Source organism: Hylobates moloch, unplaced genomic scaffold, assembly GCF_009828535.3.
Source record: "Hylobates moloch isolate HMO894 unplaced genomic scaffold, HMol_V3 SCAFFOLD_4, whole genome shotgun sequence".
NCBI lineage: Eukaryota > Metazoa > Chordata > Mammalia > Primates > Hylobatidae > Hylobates > Hylobates moloch.
The window spans coordinates 173887689-173907713 of NW_026652279.1; the positions used below are offsets into that span (position 1 = coordinate 173887689).

The 20025-nt window shown below is 47.3% G+C and overlaps 1 protein-coding gene across 1 annotated transcript in view; it reads left to right on the top strand.

The window, feature by feature from the left end:
• Nucleotides 1–20025, top strand: part of F10 (coagulation factor X) — a 26630-nt gene continuing 6605 nt past the window's right edge. The window contains exons 1-5 of the mRNA XM_032151394.2: nt 1–127; nt 6586–6746; nt 15177–15201; nt 16072–16185; nt 17319–17450. Coding sequence (XP_032007285.1) covers nt 58–127; nt 6586–6746; nt 15177–15201; nt 16072–16185; nt 17319–17450 — 502 coding nt within the window. The 5' untranslated portion in view covers nt 1–57. The remainder of the gene's footprint in view (nt 128–6585; nt 6747–15176; nt 15202–16071; nt 16186–17318; nt 17451–20025) is intronic.

The following is a 20025-nucleotide window of genomic DNA, read 5'->3' on the forward strand; positions in this document are numbered from 1 at the left end:
GACTTTGCTCCAGCAGCCTGTCCCAGTGAGGACAGGGACACGGTACTCGGCCACGCCATGGGGCACCTACTGCACCTCGTCCTGCTCAGTGCCTCCCTGGCTGGCCTCCTGCTGCCCGGGGAAAGTCGTAAGTGCCCCTTGCCCTTCAGACCCAAAAGCAGCCCTGGGGAGCGGGGTGGGGCGGCAGTTGGGGAAACCCTCTCATCTCCACAGCCTGGACCGCGGGTCCTTGGCCGCTGTCAGAGGCTGGCCTCAGATGGCTGGGCTTGGCCTTTCCAGCCAAGGGCATCCTCAAGGCCAGCTGTGGCTCCCTGTGGCCGAGAGTCAGATGGGCAGATCAGAGGTCACAGAGACAAAAACACAAGGACAGAGTCAGAGAGAGAAAGGGAGAGGGAGGGAGAAACGGAGACACAGTGAGATGGGAGGCCAAGAGGCAAAGACAGAGACAGAGGGAGGGGTGGGGGCAGGCAGAGACAGGACAGTTGGCCGTCTGCCACCACAAGGAGGCACAGGACGAGGGGCACAGCAGAGGAGCTCCCAAGGAGGAGGAGGCTGAGCCGAGCCAGCACCACCACCCTCAGACTGGCTCCGCCTGGGAAGGGGCTGCCTGATGCACAGCTGGACAGTGGGGGCAGCAGGGCTGTCCAGGACCCCCAGGCCTGTCCAAAAGCAGAGGCCCAGAAAGGACAGAAGCCAGGCAAGGCTGGGGGCAGCGGAGGAAGAGGAGGCCCCTCTGGTGGGGACACGAGAGACAGGGACCCTAGACTTGTTTGCATCCTGGACAAAGTAGACAAGCAGGGCCACCAAGGGGACCCAGGCCTGGGCAGAGAGTGTGTGAGGGAGAGACGGAGCAAGGGGAGACCCTCGTGGGGTGGAAAGGGGAGACCCCTGGGAAGGCTGAGTGGATCCTCAGTGCATCACTGACCTAAACGGCCCCTCCGCCTGGTGGCTTGGAGCGCCAGTCACATCACACGGAGGTCTTCTCCATCCCACCCTCAGCCCCCTGCCCTCCCCAGCCTCTGTCCCCTGAGCCACATCTTCCTATCTCCCACATGGAATGGGACTCCCCTCTTCATGGGGTACTGTGTGGCTCCATCTCGCCCAGCCTTCTTCCTGCCCCTCAGGCCACACTGCCCTGTGCAGGAGCCCACTGTGATGCTTGTGGTGGGATGAGATCAGTGTGGGTAGAACAAGGCCCTGGAAGGACCCATGCCATCGTCATCTACAGCAAAGCCACTCTGCAAACAGAGAGATGCTTCAGTGAATTGGTAGAAAATTCTGCAGCCAGAATGCTCTGGGCTCCTGAGGCCCTAAGCCCAACCCGAGGCTCTGGAAGCTGCTCTGGCTTATTGGGAATGGAAGTTGGCAGGACTCCTCTTCCTGGGAAGAAGCGGAGGGTGGGGATGAGAGGACAGGCCAGGAGCCCACCCAGACCCACAGGAGGAAACCAGGGGAGTTATGCGGGGTCCTGGGGGAGCGCCAGCTTCCCTTCCTGCCAAAGGGAAATGCAGGCGCCCACTTCGCGGACCTCTGGGTCCACAGGGTCATGACACCCTTAGCTGTGTGACGCGGGCCTGGCCCATGATCATGGCCTGTGGTGTCCCTGGGGCGGACATGGCCAGCCCCGGAGAGCCAGGGCCAGGCCGTCTCCCTCCCCTACTCTGCCTCAGAGGCCTCGGCAGCTGCACTGTGGGGTGGGTGGGGCTGAACACAAGTCCCAGAAGGTCCCACTCAGGACCCTGCTGTGCACACTTTTGATTTTAATAAAATCGGAATGCGCACAGCATCTGCAGTCTAGCCTTTAAATGAGCACAGCTGTCCTGGCAGTCACGGAAGTTCTTCTGGGGCGGAGGGACCTCAGCACTGCTTTGCTGGTACTGCTATAAGAGAGGACCATGGACCAAGTAGCTTAAAGCAACCGAAACGTTTCTCCCACAGCTCTGGAGGCTGGAAGTTCAAAATCAAGGCGTCAGCGGGGCTGGTTCCTCCAGAGGCTGGGGGAGAGTCTGCTCCAGGCCTGTCTCCTGGCCTTGGAGCCCGTGGCTTGTGGGAGCATTGCTCCCATCGCTGCCTCCATCATTGCGTGGGGTTCTCACCATGGCTGTTTTTCTGTCATCTTTTCTCTCAGAAGGACACCAGTCATTGGATTTAGGGCTCACCCTACCCCCATAAAATGTCTTCCTAACTAAATACATCACAAAATTCTATTTCCAATTAAGGTCAGGTGCTGAGGTTCTGGGAAAGACATGAATTTGGAGGGACATTATTCAGCCCTGTCCTGCCACCTGTGAGTGTTTTCTGCAATCCAACTTTTTATTTTAATAAAATCAGAATATGCAGAGCACCTGCAGTGCCAGCCTTTAAACTACCGCTGTTGTACTGGCAATCATGAAAGCTACGTGGCTTCAGTTTCAATCTTTACATTCGACAAGTTTAAATCCATTCTTCATTAGTTTGGACCTTACTGACTGAAAATTTTGCTTGCTGGTAAAACTTGCTCAAATGCAGTTGCTGACTGTGGAATTCACTGATGTTGCCAAAACAGCAAACACAACCGTGTGCTCGAGGATTGCAACGCTCCCGACGGCTTTTGAAGAAACAAAACCACACAACAAACGTCTACCAATCTGGGTGCTCCATACCAGAGTTCTGGAGTGTTCCATTAATCTCTTGAGACAAGTGTCTAAAAACCTTGTTTTAATTTCGTTTTGCCAATCCCATTTTACTGACATCAGAAAGTGTGGCCACGTGGCCGAGGCCCAGCCTGCTCAGTCTGACTGAAGCGTTGATGCGACTCAGCCATAACAGATAGCAGAAGCACCCAGATTCAGTCCAGAGGGCTGAGCCAGGCGCGCAGTCTTTCCTTCATTCCCTCAACACATGTTGGTTAAGTTCTGGCCGTGCTAGGCACAGGGATACAGCTCTGACCAAACACGCCAAGTCTTTTTCCAGCGGAGGGAAGGATGAGCCTGTCAGCATGTAATGTCAGAGAGGGGTTGGGCGCTGGAAGACAAGTAGCACAGTGTAAGGGGATGAACGAGACACGAGTGGGGGCAACGTCAGAGGGTGTGGTCAGGGAGGGTCTCTCGGGGGGCGCTGGGGCTGAGCCACTTTGGTATCTGTGGAAAGAATGTTCCAGACAGGGAGGTGACTGGTGCAGAAGTCCTGGGGTGTGAGTGTTGGGCTTAGCCAGGGTCAGCACAGCGCCCAGTGTGGCAGAGAGAGATGAATGAGGGCAGAGTTGAAGGTGGTGCAGCCTGGGAGGCCTGGCCATGGGAAGACCGTGGGCTTTGTTCTAAGACCACTAGAGGCAGATTCTGGGTGGTCCTTGACTTCCTTGCATCATCCTTTCCACCCCGTGCCTGCCACCTGTACCCTGTTCCTCACACAGTCCAGCTCAACCTTATAGGCAGTGTCCTACCCCCATGAGCTGGGGAGACCTGAGCAGGCTTCAGGGAGATGGGAAAAGGCAGGAACTGGACAAAGGCTGCAAAGGAAAGGTGAATTCTTAGTGGTCAGTCAGCCTGGGGATGCTCGGGGGTAGATGCCAAGGGGAACAGAGCTGTGGCCGTTATCACAGAACAGCGAGTTCCTCTAAGAGGTCAGAGGAGGCGCAAGGGATTGACCAGAGACAGTGAGGGCGTCAGGCCCCGGCTGAGTGGGGACCAATCCTTGTGGCAAGTCTGTGAACCGTCACTGTGGCTCTAGGGCAGCAGAGAGAAAAGCAGGTGTATGTCAATCTGGCCACAAGGAAGGAGACCAAGGGGAAGAGAGAAGGGACCAAGAGAGGTGTTCACATGGAGGTGCGTTAGAACACCGAGGGCAAGGCAGAACGCGGTCTTCAGACCCCAGCTGGAGCCCAGGAGGTCCGCGAGTCCCAGTCTGGGAAACACGAAGCCGGGCTTGGATAACTTGTCTGAGGCTGTGGTCATCCCAACATGACAGCCAGGGGCCCCAAGGGAGATGGGCATTCCCCGCCCCTCAGCTTCCTCAGTGCCTTTTGTGGAGTGGAGGTGACATGAGGCTGCAGGTTGCAGGGAGCCATGTGTGCAGACTTGCAGGAGCCACGTGTGGGCTGCATTTCAGAGCAAGTGTGTGGGAGTGGAGCAGACGCGCAGAGCAATGGGGCAAGGTCAACAAATAATAAATCTAAGCCTAGCGTTGGTGGGATGATGTCAGTGTCACTAAAAGAAATGGGGAATTTGGAAGGTAAAGTAACTGGAGGTAGGAATGAACCCAAGATTTACTGAGCACCTTCTGTATACCAAACTCAACACTAGGAGTTTATACAATCTTTAAAACAACTCTAAGAGCAGATATTATAATTCCCTTCTGCCAATAATAAATAATAAGTGACTAAGATGTTTTTGAAACTCAAGATTGCTTGATTCTGCAGTCTTGTTTTAAATTTTGGACATGGAGAGTTTGGAGTTCTGAGATGAGGGAAGGCATCTCTCATAGAGAGCTGAAAACATGGAGCTCAGGACAAAAGTCAGTGCTAGAGAGATCAATTGGAAGAGTCATATTTATTGTAGTGAGACATTGAATTTTTCAGTGGAAAAAAAGCACAGAAAAAGACTACAGAGGGCCAAGAAAAGAAACTGAGGCTATCAAAATGAAAACAGGAGGAGGAGTGGGTGAGAGACAGAGGAGACACAGGCAGAGAGATGGGGACAGCACAGCCCACAGACACACACTCTACAAGGGACACAGACTCTTGGATCCAGGGCATTTTAACCAGCAGATCAAGACTCATTTGCCAATCATGAAATCAACTCAGTATTTTTTTTTTTTAAAAAAAGAGTAGAATCAAATAGAAAACTTTGTACTAAGTACTGTATTTTAGGAAATACTAGTAAATATTATTTCTTGAAAGTTGGCGTGTATGTGTGTCCTGGCACTTCATAAATTGTACTTTTATAGTTTGTAATTGAAACAGCATCACCAATCCCCACATAACAAAGAGCAGAAACCTTAAAGACGAGTGGGGCCAGGCTGAAGGGGCACAGCTTGAGCCAAAGCACAGAGCAGAGTGGGCTGAAAGCACCCTAGGGAGGGAAAATTCAAGGAAGGAGGCTTGGGTGGCCAGGCTGAGCTGGCGTGAGCATGTGAGGAGGCTGGTGAGCTGATTGGATGGGATGTGTCTACTTCTCCAGAGAAGGGTGCACGGGTCTAGAGCAGGTGCCTCATGCTGTACCTCATAGCGAACGGGGGGGAAGGGGGGAAATGGGCATTTCCCTCCACAGCCCCCAAAGTGCCTGAGGAAAATGTTGATAAAGAAGCCAAACTCTGTAAAATATTTGAAGAGATTTATTCTGAGCCAGATGTGAGGACCATGACCCATGACACAGCCTTGGAAGGTCCTGAGAACATGTGTCCAAGATGGTTGGGTCACAGCTTGATTTTATGTATTTTAGGGGGACAGAAGTTACATGCAGACACCAATCAATAAGCATAAGTTGTACACTGGTTCATTCCAGAAAAGGGGAAGGTGGGGGCTTCCAGGTCATAGGTGGCTTCAAAGAAATTCTGATTGGCAATCAGTTGAAAGAGTTATTATCTAAAGACCTGGAATAAATAGAAAGGAGTATCTGGGTTAAGATAAGAGGTTGTGGAGACCAAGGTTCCTGTTATGTAGATGAAGACCCACAGGTGGCCACTCTTAGAGGCAATAGATGGCAACTGTTTCCTCTTTGGACCTTTAAAAGGGGCTACACTCATGGCCAGGTGCCATGGCTCATCCTGTAATCCCAGCACTTTGGGAGGCTGAGGCGGGTGGATCACTTAAGGTCAGGAGTTCAAGACCAGCCTGGCCAACATGGTGAAACTCCATCTCTACTAAAAATACAAAAATTAGCCGAGTGTAGTGGTGCTCGCCTGTAGTTTCAGATACTCGGGAGGCTGAGACAGGAGAATCTCCACCTGAGGCAGGACAATGGCTTGAACCTGGGAGGCAGAGGTTGCAGTGAGCTGAGATTGTGCCACTGCACTCCAGCCTGGATGACAGAGCAAAACACCATCTTAAGGAGAAAAAAAAAAAAAAAAAAGGTGCTAGACTCTCAGCTCAGAAAAAGACCTGGAAAGGTAAGGGGGTTCTCTACAGAATGTGGATTTCCCTGAGACAGCTTTGCAGGGCCATTTCAAAATATGTCAAAGAAATACAATTTGGAGTAAAATCATTTATTTTAGGACCTGCTATATGTTATGTGATCCTATACTAGAGAAGTCAGGTTGGAAACTGGTATCTTATTGCTACAAAGAATCTGTTTGGTCAGCCTTAAGGTCTCTTAATGTGAATGCTGGTCAGCTGTGCCTGAGTTCCAAAGGATGAAATAAGGAGGCGTGTGGGACCTGCTTCCCCTCATGGCCTCAACTAGTCTTTCGGGTTCCTATGGAATTCCCTTGGCAGAGAGGAGGGGTCCACTCAGTGGGTTGGGGGCTTAGAATTTTATTTTTGGTTTACAAGAGTGATCCGCCTTTTGTGATGTGGATATGGCAGCAGACATCACAGTCAGGGAGCATGGGTGAGGGGGAGCCTGGGTGAGGGCGACCAGAGCTTTTAACTCTGTCCTCCCTGCCTTCCAGTGTTCATCCGCAGGGAGCAGGCCAACAACATCCTGGCGAGGGTCACGAGGGCCAATTCCTTTCTTGAAGAGATGAAGAAAGGAAACCTCGAAAGAGAGTGCATGGAAGAGACCTGTTCATACGAAGAGGCCCGCGAGGTCTTTGAGGACAGCGACAAGACGGTAAGGGCTGGGGCTAGCCCGGCTGTGGGGAAGGAGCTCGGGCCACAGCGCCCTCGCTGGCCCCACTGCTCCGTCCATCCAGGGGGCGGCCTGGAGGAAGGGGCAGCGTGCGCGAAGGCTTTCCGGGGCGCGGCCCAGCAAATCGAGGCCTCGGAGGAGTCCTGCCCACAGGGACATCAGTGCCGCCCCCGCGCTGGCCCCTTCCCAGCGAGGACTCAGCGGGGAGGGATGCGCCCAAGTCCCTTGAGGGTCAGAGGGCTTCTGCCAGAGTTAAGTTCTATTTAAAAATTAAATGTTAACCTAAAAACCAATAGTCATGGTCTCGGCCAGCGCCTCGCCGAGTTGCAGTGAGCTGAGACCGTGCCCTCCCGCGCCCGCAGCCCGCGTCCTGCCTTGGCCTCCGTAGTCGCTGAGAGCCACGGCCTAGAGCGGCCAGCGCGCAGGCGCACAACTGACGCCAGGCCACGAACCCAGCACTGCGCCTGCGCAGCAAAAGGACACGCACTGAGGCCGGGCTGCGAACCCAGCACAGTGCCTGCTCAGCGGGAAGACCGCCATCGACACCGGGCGACGAACCCAGCACCGCGCCTGCGCAGTAGGAGGAGCGCGCTGACACCAAGCCGCGATTGCGCAGCCGCAGAAGCCCCGCGCGGAAGACGCTACCCCCCTCTCCTCCGAAGAGGCGGGGCTGCGGGCTAACCTGGAAATGGCCGAAGGGTCTCGACTTCCTCACCCCAGGCCTCAGGAAAGTTGCCTGCAGGACAGGGCTCCGAAGTGGAAGTGGGCGGCGGTGATCCTCAACTGACAAGAATGAGCTGAAGAGAAGAAAGTAGCCAAGAAGGGGGTCAAGCCCCCAGTGAGCAACAGCTAGGCCAGCTGTGGCTGGTGCCATCAGCCACACCACTGACTGTGGACCCAAATGGAAACTTTGAGGCCCCTTACAGGTTCCCCAGTGCAGACCACCGCCGAAGGTTACTGGGGAAGACACCCCTACAGCTTCCATGTGGACATCACTCACTTACTTCATCCTGGAGTGCAGCCACCTGCAGCCTGGGACCACCTGACTGATGTCACCCTGAAGATCCATGCCAAAAGAGCTGGGGAAGTTAACCTTCTAATGACCCCTGCAGACCAGGGTGAAGTTACAAGTTATGGCCAGGTCAAGGAATTGTAAGTCAATAAATAAACTGCCTCAGGGAGATGTACTCGGAGTCCAGGAAAATCTGGGAAACACCAAGAAGGGTGAGCTCAGCATCAGCCCCTGCAAAATTGCACTGCTGTCTCCTGGCTCACATGTTGCCCCATCCTTACTTTAGCCTCAAAGGCAAGGAGACCCAATATTATTTGAGTACTTGGACTTGATCCTGAGTGACTTTCTGAGAAAGCAGTGTATCATCTGCCCTAAGATCACCACATATATGACAAGGTTTTTGGATGAGTTGAGATTTGTAGACATTGAAACCCTCATGATGAACGTCATCCTGGGGTAGCAGGGGCTAAGCCTTTCATCACTTTCCACAACCGGCTGGGCATTAACTTGTATTTGAGAATTGCTCCAGGACTCTACCTTCAGATGCTGGTTAGTAGCATTGACTGGATTTATGAAATTGGGTGCCGGTTAAGGAATAAGAGAATGTATTTGATTTGCCACCCTACATGGTCTGTGCGGACTGTCATGATCTCATTGAAATCCAAGAAAAGATCATGTCAGGGATGAAGTACATCACAGGTGGTTACAAGGTCACCCACCATCCAGATGGCTCAGAAAGCCAAACCTATGGGTTGACTTCTCCTCACCCTTCTGGAGAATCTGTGGTAGAAGAGCTTGAAACAGTGCTGGGTGTGATGCTGCCAGAAACTAACCTCTTTGGAACTGAAGAAACTCAAAAAATTCTTGGTGATATCTATGTAACAAAAGCTTTTGAAAGTCTTCTACCTCAGAACATATCCAGGCTCCTTGATAAACTTGTCAAGGAGTTCCTGAAAGTGACTTACATGAGTCCCACATTTATCTGTTATCACCTGCAGATAATGAGCTCTTTGACCAGATGAATCTCTCTAAGAGGGTCTCACTCTGCACTTTGAGCTATTTGTCATGAAGATAGCTGAATGTTTCCATGCAGCAACAGCAGCAGCTGTTGACAAACAAGGCAAGGCCAGCGAAGATGATGAGGCCACATTCATAGATGAAAGCTTCCGTACAACCCTGGAATATGGGCTTCCGCCCACGGCTGGTTGCAGCGTGACAATCAAATGTGTTACCATGTTTCTCACAGACTCCCACAACATCAAGGAAATATTTCTGCCTCCTGGCATGAAACTTGAAGACAAGAAAGAGAATGTAGCAGCCACTAATACAATGGAAAGCACAACATTGACACTTCTATCTAGAAAATTTTAGTTGTCTAAGTTGTGTGACTCAGATATCTTTGCATTTCTGCAAAAGATCAAGGTCTACTCTAATTCTTAATTAAATTAAGAATTCCTTTTTATTCCTTGTTAGCAAATAAATGACTTGTCTCTAACAGAAAAAATTTAGAATTTTCGGAAATATTTTCAAATACTTCTTACATATACATATATTTTTTTCCACTGGTAGAATTTTTCTTTAATAAAAGTAAATAATGCTGATCCAAGTTTATGTTTCACTCAGCATCATTTCTCAAACACTCTTCTTTACTTCTATATAGCTACCCTATAGCTAAGCTATATTTTATTGTATGATGCATTTACTCTTCTCAGAGTTTGGCCATATAAGTTATTTCTAAATATTGCTATTAGGAAAACACATATGCATGCATTTCTTCTAGATTATCATCTAAGAATGGCTTCTCCAGAGAGAGATGACTGAATTAAAGGTTATCAACAAGTTCCAATTCCAGATAAGCTGAAGAAAGCACATTCCACACTGCCTCTCCCATGGAGCGTAGCTCCAAAACATGGATAGAATATGCATGTAGCAGCTATTTGAGGACCCCAAAAAGTAAATCACAGTGTATTACGGAATAAGATTAGAATTAGATGTATGATATGATACAACTGGCTGTGAGTTTATCATTTTTTCCTCCAGTCTTCCAGACATCGCTTGACCTGAATCTAATGGACATTTATAGGATTCTCAACAATAGCAAAGTACACTTTCTTTCCACATATGGAAAGTTCCTCAAGGTAGACTATATCCTGTGTCTTAAAACATACCTCAATAAAAAGATTGAACCCACATAAAGTATGTTTTCTGACCATAATGGAATTAAACTAAAAATTACTAACAGAAAAATAACTGAAAACTTCCCTAAGTACTTGGAAATTAAGTCACACATGTATAAATAATCTGTGAGTCAAAGAGAAAATTTTAAGGGAAGTAAGAAAGTATTTTGAGCTGAACAAAAATGAATATGTAACAAAATCTGTGGGATGCAGCTAAAAAAGCAGTGTTTCAAGGGAAATTTATAGCACTAAATGCTCATATGGGAAAAGAAAGACGGTCTCAAATTGTTTATGTAAGCTTCCACTTTAATAAACTAGAAAAAAAGAAAAAAACCAAAAGGAAATTGAAAAAGCAGAAATCAAAGAAATTTAAAACAAAATAATAGACAAAATTAATAAGCTGATGAAGCTCAAACAAGATTGACAGAAAAAAAAAAAACAAGAAAAAGAAGCTATGTTGGAAATGGAAGAGAGGGGACATCACTACAGAAACTGCAGTATAATAAGAAAATACTTTGAACAACTCTGCACATATAAATTTGCATGAGATTTGAACTTGGATGAAATGAGCCTATTCTTCAATACCACAAGCCACCAAAACATACACAAGATGAAAGAGATACCTGCCAATTCAATTCTTAATTTAAAACCTTCTGAAAAAGTAATGTTCAGGTACAGATGGTTTCACTGGTAGGATTTTACCAAACATTTCAAAAAGAACACCAATCCTATACAATTCTTCTAGAACATAGAAGAGGGAACACTTCTCAGTTTGTTTTAGGCCAGCATTACCCTGATGTCAAAAACAGACAAATACTGAAAACAAAAACCGCCCTACGTAACAATATCTCTCATGAATCTAGACATAAAAATCCTCAACAAAATATTAGCAAACGGTGCGGCAATATATTTTTAAAAGAAGAATAATACACCATGACCAAGTGTACATGACTGGCTCAATATTTATAAATAATTATGTAATCCACTATATAAACAAAAAAGAACATCCACAAAATCATGTCAATTGATGCAACAAACAAATTTGGCAAAATTTAACATCCATTTATGATTTTATAAAAAACCTATCAGCAGAATATGAATAGGAGGGAACTTTATCAACATAATAAAGTTCATCTACAAAGAGTCTACAGTTGATATTATACTTAAAGGTGAAAACTGAAGGTGTTCTCCCTGAGACTGGAACAACACAAGAATGTCCATTCCCAACACTCCTAATTCAACATTATACTGGAAGTCCTAGCTCTAAGGAAGGCTTTCAATAAGTCAAGAAAAAGAAATAAAGTTATCACTATTTGAAGATGACATGATCATGCATATAGAAAATCCTAAAGAATGTGAAGGGGAAAAAAGCTTGTTTTAGTCCGTTCTCACGCTGCTGTGAAGAACTGCCCGAGACTGGGTAATTTATAAAGGAAAAAAGGTTTAATTGACTCACAGTTCTACATGGCTAAGGAGACCTCAGTAAACTTACAATCATGGCAGAAAAGGAAGCAAATGCGTTCTTCACATGGCTGTAGGAGGGAGAAGAATGACAGCCAAGCAAAAGGGGAATCCTCTTAAAAAAAAAAAATCAGATCTCATGAGAACATACTCTCAGGAGAACAGCATGGGGGAACCCCCCTCATGATTCAGTTACCTCCCACTGGGTCCCTCTCACTACACATGGGGATTATGGGAACTACAATTCAAGATGAGATTTGGGTGGGGACAAAGCCAAACCATATCAGTGCTCCTAAAATTTGCAAATGAGTGTAAAAAGGTCACAGAATGCAAGGTCAGCACACATGTTAATCATATTTTTATGTAGTAGCAATGTACAGTTAGTTGTAAGCCAAAATTTTTTAAATGCCATTTACAATTGCTTCAAAGAAAATTATATACCTATATGTAAAGCTAATAATACATATACAGGATCTTTATCCCAAAATCTACAAAATTCCAATGAAAGTATTTAAACAGACCTAAATAAATAAGAGACACATACAGTGTTCATGGATTGAAAGACTCAACATATTAAGATACCAATTTTCGGCCGGGCGTGGTGGCTCACGCCTGTAATCCCAGCACTTTGGGAGACCGAGGCGGGTGGATCACCTAAGGTCAGGAGTTCAAGACCAGCCTGGCCAACATGGTGAAACCCCATCTCTACTAAAAAAACACAAAAATTAGCTGGGCGTGGTGGTGTGTGCCTGTAATCCCAGCTACTTGGGAGGCTGAGGCAGGACAATCACTTGAACCTGGGAGGCGAAGGTTGCAGTGAGCCGCGATCAAGCCATTGCACTCCAGCCTGGGCAACAAGAGCGAAACTCTGTCTCAAAAAAAAAGAAAGAAAGAATTGTCTTTTTCAACAAATGATATTAGTCTCAGTCTGTTTGTGCTTCTATAACAAAATAGATCAGACTGAGTAAATTATAAACAGAATAAGGTTATTGCTCACAGTTACGGAGGCCGGGAAGTCCTCCAAGATCAAGAAAGCAGCAGACATGGGGCCTGATGAGGGCCTGGTCTCTGCTTCCAAGATGATGCCTCATGGCTGCATCCTCACCTGACAGAAGGCAGAAGGGCAGAAGGGACAAACACTGTGTGAAGCCTCTTTTATAAGGACATTAATCCTATTCACAAGGGCAGAGCCTTCATGGCCTAATCACCTCCTAAAGATCTCACCCTTAATACTATTACATTGTCGATTAAATTTTAACGTATGTATGGGGGGGCATGTTAAGACCATAGCAGTGTTGGAACAATTATATATTTATATGCAAAAAAATGAACCCGACCTAAACTTCACAATTATACAAAAATTAACACAATATAGATAATAGATCCAAACATAAAATACAAAACTATAAAACTTTTAGGAGAAAATACAGCAAAATTTATGACATGGAGCTAGGCAAAAATTCTTAGACATGACACCAAAAGAATGATTAATAAAAGAAAAACGTCATAAATTGGACTTTATCAAAATTAAAAACTTTTGCACTTCAAAAATAAACACTGTTAAGAGGATGAAAACAGAAGCTACAAACTAAGAGAAAATATTTGCAAATCACATATCCAACAAAGGAATCATATTCAGAATATATAAAGAAATCTTACAGCTCAGAAGAAGAAAATAAACACCCAGGTAAACGATAAACAGAAGACCTTAACAGCCACCTCGCCAAAGAGGATACATGGATAGAAAACAAACATGTGAGAAGATACTCAACATTATTAGCTATTACAGAATGCAAATAAAAACCACAATAAGAACGACTACATACTTATAGAATAAAAAACACAGACACATAACAGCGCTGATTAAGATACGGAGAAAGCAGAACTTTGATACGCTGCTTGTGGGAATGCAAAATGGCACGGCCACTTTGAAAAGGAATCTGGCAGTTTCTTATAAAGTTGTATAAGGTTACCACATGATTCAGCAATCCCATTTCTGGGCATTTACCCTAGAGGAATGAAAACTTGTTTCCACATAAAATCCTGTACATAAATGTCTATAGCAACTCCAGTCTTTTTTTTTTTTTTTTTTTTTTTTTAGTTTTTATTTTTTGAGACAGAGTCTTCCTCTTGCCCAGGCTGGAGTGCAATGGCACAATCTTGGCTCACTACAACCTCCTCCTCTCAGGTTCAAGTGATTCTCCTGCCTCAGCCTCCCAAGTAGCTGGGATTACAGGTGTGTGCCACCATGCCAGGCTAATTCTTGTACTTTTAGTAGAGATGGGGTTTCACCATGTTGGCCAGGATGGTCTCGAACTCCTGACCTCAAGTGATCCACCCGCCTCAGCCTCCCAAAGTGCTGGGATTATAGGCGTGAGGCACCACGCCTGGCCAGCAACTCTATTCTTAATTGCCAAAAGCTGGAAGTAAGATAAATGTCTTTTGCTGGGTATAGCCATACAATATAATAGTCGTCAGCAACAACAAGTAAGAAACTATTGATAAAACAATAACTTGCATGAATTTCAAAGGCTTTGTATTGAATGAAAAGCTAGTTTCACAAGGTCCTATAATATATACTTTCATTTACATGACATGCTCAATAAGTTGTTATCATTGTGATAAAGAGTAGATTAGTGGTGGGACGGGGTTTGCCAAGGGTTGGCAGGTGGGGGAGATGGCATGGGGAATCTGGGGGGAAGGGTGGACCTGTACTGCATCCTGATTATGCTGGTGGCTACAGAAGTCTCTCCATGTGTTGAAATTCATAGAAGTGTACACCAAAACATTGGTTTTGCTGTGTGAGAATTTTAAAAGTAAAAAAGTAAAAAGATAGTATATTTGCTTCCTAGGGCAACCATAACAAAGCACTACAGACGCCTTAAAATAACAGGGATTTATTGTCGCAGCTTTGGAGACAAGCCTGAAATTAAGGTGTTGGCAGTGTTGGTTCCTTCTGGAGGGTCTGAGAGAGTCTCTGTCCCAGGCTCTCTGCTCACTTCCAGGAGCACCCAGCAATCACGGGCATCCTTGGGCTGCAGACGCGTCGCTCCTGTCTCTGCTTTCATCTTTGCATGGCCTTCTCTCTGTGCCTCTGTGTGACTTTTTCTGTCTCTTATAAGGACGTTCTCCTTTATTTAGGGCCCACACTGACCCAGCATGATCTCGTCTACAGCCTTGGCTTAGTTAACATCTGCAAAGACCCGATTTCCAATTAAGGTTATATTCTGAGGCTGCAGGTGGACCTGAATTAGCAGAGAGGACACTATTCAACCAACTGTAGAGAGTTAAAAAAACAGTAAGATGGACATTTTTTAGTGCAATCTAGGCTCTGGATGACCTGTTTTAAGCTAATCAGCAATGAATATTTTTCAACTAACGTTGTGACTATTGACAATCATGTGACCCTTGTCTGAATGTTTAGCTTAGGCAACTAAAAACCATCCACTGACCAGCTTGGGAGTAGCAAACAGAGCAAGCCATTTTTGGTGCAACCCATTTCTAGGTAATTAACTTGAAAATAGTTTCAATATTCAACAAAGATGGTTCATTTAAGATGACTGAAGCCACATCTTCACAGATGCAGAAGATCTGAATAGCTTTCCTCTTTAGATTGAATAGTTCTAGAACAAATCATTCCTAAAAGTGACTTCCATTGGGGAAAATACCCCATTCAGCTTGAGTCACTTAATTATGGTTGTTATTGGTATAAAATGTCTCTGTTTTCCCTAATATATTTTTAAATCTCTTTTTTCCTTTTAGAATGAATTCTGGAATAAATACAAAGGTCAGTATTTTTTCTGTTTTAACCTTAAGTGAGAGGGGTTCATTAGGATATTCAAATTTTGAAAATATTTCCTGACTTTCCTTTCTGCTTTTGTTCTAATTTTACTCATTTAAGACTTTTTCCCTCAGGGTGTTTCCATAACAGGTATTGTAAAAGAGTTTTTAGAGTAATTTTATACTAATCCTAGTTTTGTTATTTAGAGATATATATTTAAATCAGTTCATTCTCATTTGAGGATACCAAATTCCATGATAACTTTTCTTAAATACAAGTGTATTCGGTAAAAGCAAAAAACAGAGTCTGAAAGATTAGAGTCCTGACTAAGGTAACCACCTTGATTTAATGCTTAACGGCATCTGAAACGGCATCAGTCATGGCTACCTGGTAACAGTACTCACATTTCTCAAAATGACAACTGGGCCTATCTCTAGATTAGATTATGTAAATCCTCCAAGAAGTGGGAAGCCCCCGTTAGTGTTTGCCTTCTCATTTTGCCCCAGGATCATTCGGAAAGAGGAACCCTAAGCTCCTCTCCCATCAAGGCCCAGCCCAGAAATGAGCATCAGGCTCTCACCTTTCCTCCATCCTTCCAGCTGGTCCCTGTGGTCACCTCTGACTGTAAACACACAGCAAAACACCGGCAAAAATCGAAAAGCTGGGCCGGTGATCCACCTAGGTAAAGGCATCACGTACACACGGCCACAAAAGGGGGTGGATCAAATAAAGTCCAAAGAGGAGGAGTTGTTTACAGAGAAACAGGAAGCCTTTTCCAGTTATCTGAACAGCAGTGCCAAGGTTAGCACAGCAAAACTGTTTCCATGATGCCAGAAACGGCTTGCAGACTCCGGTTTCGAAATCCTCTCTTTGCAGATGGCGACCAGTGCGAGACCAGTCCTTGCCAGAACGAGGGCGAATGTAAAGACGGCCTCGGGGAATACACCTGCACGTGTTCAGAAGGATTCGAAGGCAAAAACTGTGAATTATGTAGGTTCCTCTGCTTGGTATACCTTCAGATCAGACGCCCCTGAAGAGTGGCAGGTGGGGCGGGGGAAGAAGTGAAAACGCCTAATGGAACAATCTTAAGTCATTTCTGGTTCACAAAGTCTGGGCTCTATTATACTGGCCACTATAGCAATAGAAAAAAAAGCCCCAATATGTCCCCCAGACGCCTCGGTTTGGGGGCATGATGAGAGAGACACAGTCTCTTCTCTGCTTCTCCGAGGGAGACTGTAGAACATTGATGAAGCGTGTGATCCATTCATGTGTAAACAAGAGTGGACTCTGTTTTCCTTGGGGCCAAGTGCATTTGCCTTGTTATTCCTGCTCCTTGTGACCCTGTGCAGTGATTCTAAATCACCTCTTATTTATGTGTATGGATGCAGGTGTCAATATTTGTGAATATTTGTGATTGCCCAATTATAAAAATTTTATACATTTAATTAGTTCCACATGGAAAAATCACTAAGTGCTTTCTCTAATGTGGTGATTAATTTTTAAATAAAAAGTTAGGCTACTATTAGATCAATTTTCCCTAAGGAAAAAGATTTGCATTTCTTTTAAAGTACTTAATTGATCATCTTAAACCATGTTCTTAGATTGGATTACTTTTGAATTTTCCCTGATGAGAATATCAATTATGCATCATTCCATTACAAGTCCAGAGTTGCCTCCCTGGAACACCATTTGGTAACTTATGAGGCATAACCCTGCTCAGGCTCCCAGGGCTGTTATGAACGTTTTCTAAAATTCCAGGCATGTTGATCTTTGCACTGTGATCACTTTTTCATCAAAACCCACACAGAGGGATGTGGAGTCACCGTAATGTGAGTGCTGCTGGGGCAGGGGGTGCCGGCCATCCCAGAGGTGTGAGGGGCAGGTCCCTGGAGCCTGGCATCTGCCAAGGAAGCCAGGCTCCACCGGGCACTGCACCACGAGCTCCCTGTGACCCACGAGGTTGCCCTTCGGGGCAAGTGTACCTGTTGCCTGGCTCTGGCCCTTTGCTCAACCCAATGGCGGCTTTGTGGCTGACAGGCAAGTGGATGTAGCTGGCACCCTTGGGCCAGCCCAGCCTCCATTTCCCCAGCTGTCCCCAGAGCCAACATGCCTCTCCTTTGCAGTCACACGGAAGCTCTGCAGCCTGGACAACGGGGACTGTGACCAGTTCTGCCACGAGGAGCAGAACTCAGTGGTGTGCTCCTGCGCCCGCGGGTACACCCTGGCTGACAACGGCAAGGCCTGCATTCCCACAGGTAGGAGGCACGTTGGGCCACAGCCACCAGCTGCCACTGGGCCGGGCCAGGGAGGACAAGCCCATGCCAGGGGGCGGGGACACAGGCATGTTCTGGGCGGGCCTGGCAGGTAACAGCGGCACCAAGAGGACAGGACTGAGTCCTGGGCTCCAGGCCCAGGTGGTTCAAACATGAAAATGAGGTTTGGAAACAGACCCATCATTTCTGAAAGCCAGATGTGCTGTTTAACCTCGGCTTCCCCATCTGACAAATGGGACCAACACTATTGCCTGACTGCTTGGGTGATCCCTGGAGCACTTTGCGTGATGCCTGGCCCACCACGGGCCCTCAGCCTGTGTTCGGACTGTGGGGGGATCCAGTGCAAAGGCTCAAAGCACCAGGGCAGGTGAAGGGCAGAGCTGGCCCAAGGAACTGGAGCTAAGGTGCGGGGCTCCGATGGGAGTCAGAGGACGCTCAGGCTCTGAACTCCTTTTACCAGGACCAGTGTTCATTGAACTGAGTTTTTCTTTTCCTTGATGAATGTGGACAACAGGCGGCCAGAGGGCAGTGAGCACAGGACAGGCTGGGGACTGGGCAGGGTGGGGACGAGCCTCCCTGTCCTGACCCCGTGGGCATTGCCTACGCTGGGCTTGCCTGGCTGCCGGCACTTCCACACGGCCAGCACAGGTGGGGCCCTCGAAGGCAGGGTCTAGGCGTCACGGCTGCACCTTGCACAGCGACCCCACTCCCACTCATAGCTGGCCCGACCCCTAGCAGCGGCCTCACCCAGGGGCACATTCGACGGGCAGAGTCCCAGGCCCGCCTTTTCAAGAGCCTGGTGACCCAGCTCACCTTCCGGCTTCAGGTGCAGCTCAGCCCCCAGATCGTGTCCTGCCCCCGGCTGCCATGACTGTCCCCTCCAGACACAGGTTACTCCCGAGTGTTCTGTCACTCTTCCTTTCATATCCTTCTTACTGAAAACAATTTACTTCCAAAGATGAGTGATCAAGAAAAGACCGGGTTCCATATGCATCCTTCAAGAACTGCTTCAATTATGTGCCTGAAATATCTCAGCAAGTGAAGGACACCGTGGCTGACCTTGCCACTGGCAATGACATTCAACCTTAGGCTGGTTAAAAAATATTTTAACTGAAGTCATTTCTTGACATACATGCGAATATTTTTTAATTCTAGAAATAATCACAAATCCACTTAAAACCAAGTGTGGGCCGGGCGCAGTAGCTCACGCCTGTAATCCCAGCACTTTGGGAGGCCAAGGCGGGTGGATCATGAGGTCAGGAGATCGAGACCATCCTGGCTAACACAGTGAAACCCCGTCTGTACTAAAGATACAAAAAAAAAAAAAAATTAGCCAGGCATGGTGGTGCACGCCTGTGGTCCCAGCTGCTCAGGAGGCTGAGGCAGGAGACTGGTGTGAACCCGGGAGGCAGAGCTTGCACTGAGCACTGAGCCGAGATTGCGCCACTGCACTCCAGCCTGGGCAACAGAGACTCCGTCTCAAAAAAAAAAAAAAAAAAAAACCAAAAAGCAAGTGTGATGTGTGAAAATAAAATTACGTAAACTACTTCGTAGTGCAAAAAGTTCAGGCTGGGTGAGGTGGCTCACGCCTGTAATCCCAGCACTTTGGGAGGCCAGGGTGGGTGGATCACCTGAGGTCAGGAGTTCAAGACCAGCCTGGCCAACATGGTGAAACCCTGTCTCTACAAAAAACACAAAAAATTAGCCAGATGTGGTGGCGCGTGCCTGTAATCCCAGCTACTCGGGAGGCTGAGGCAGGAAAATCGCTTGAACCCAGGAGGCAGAGGATGCAATGAGCCAAGATCATGCCATTGCACTCCAGCCTGGGAGACAAGAGAGAAACCCGTCTAAAAAAAAAAAAAAAAGTTCAGTTCCAAATAATGGATGAACTGAGAACTTGGAAGGGTGGTGACTGCACACATGGACAGAGCTGAGGCATGGCGGGGTGAAGACCCCTGCGGCTGGCAAATTCGCCGGAGCCTTCTCAGACCGTGCAGAAGCGCAGCAAGTAAACAGCTAAGCTGTGCCCATCTGACCCCAGACCCACGTGGCCACAGAGAAGCCCCTTGCCATCCATTTCCCCCCCGCCTCCTCTCCTGCTCCCCCACACCCCTGCCTTCCTCCACCCTGTTTCAGCCATTCGCTTGGCCTTGGTGCCCTAATTGGCCGTTATACAAAAGGAAGCTTCCTAACATCTCAGCGTGGCCTCTCTGGGAGCTGTGCTATTCCAGACGCTCTCCTGTGCCTCCAGTTGTTTGCGTGCACTATTCCTTCTGCCTGAAAACTTGTTTTTCTTCAATGTTTCATTAGGAAAACTTTTCCAACACACAGCACACTGGAAAGAATTTCGCAGGGAGCCGCACACGCCCAGCACCTGGGTTCTCCTGTTGGCGTCCTCCGGCCAGATGCGTTCATCCCATTTCGCCTGGCCCGTTTGTCTCTGTCCATCTGTCAAGGTTTCTTGACTTCTTGGTGCATTTTCAGGCAAATCGCAGGCAAACACTCCCCTCGCTGCCTGGGTTGCTGCCTGGGGTCCAGTGTTCACAGGCAGTCACTT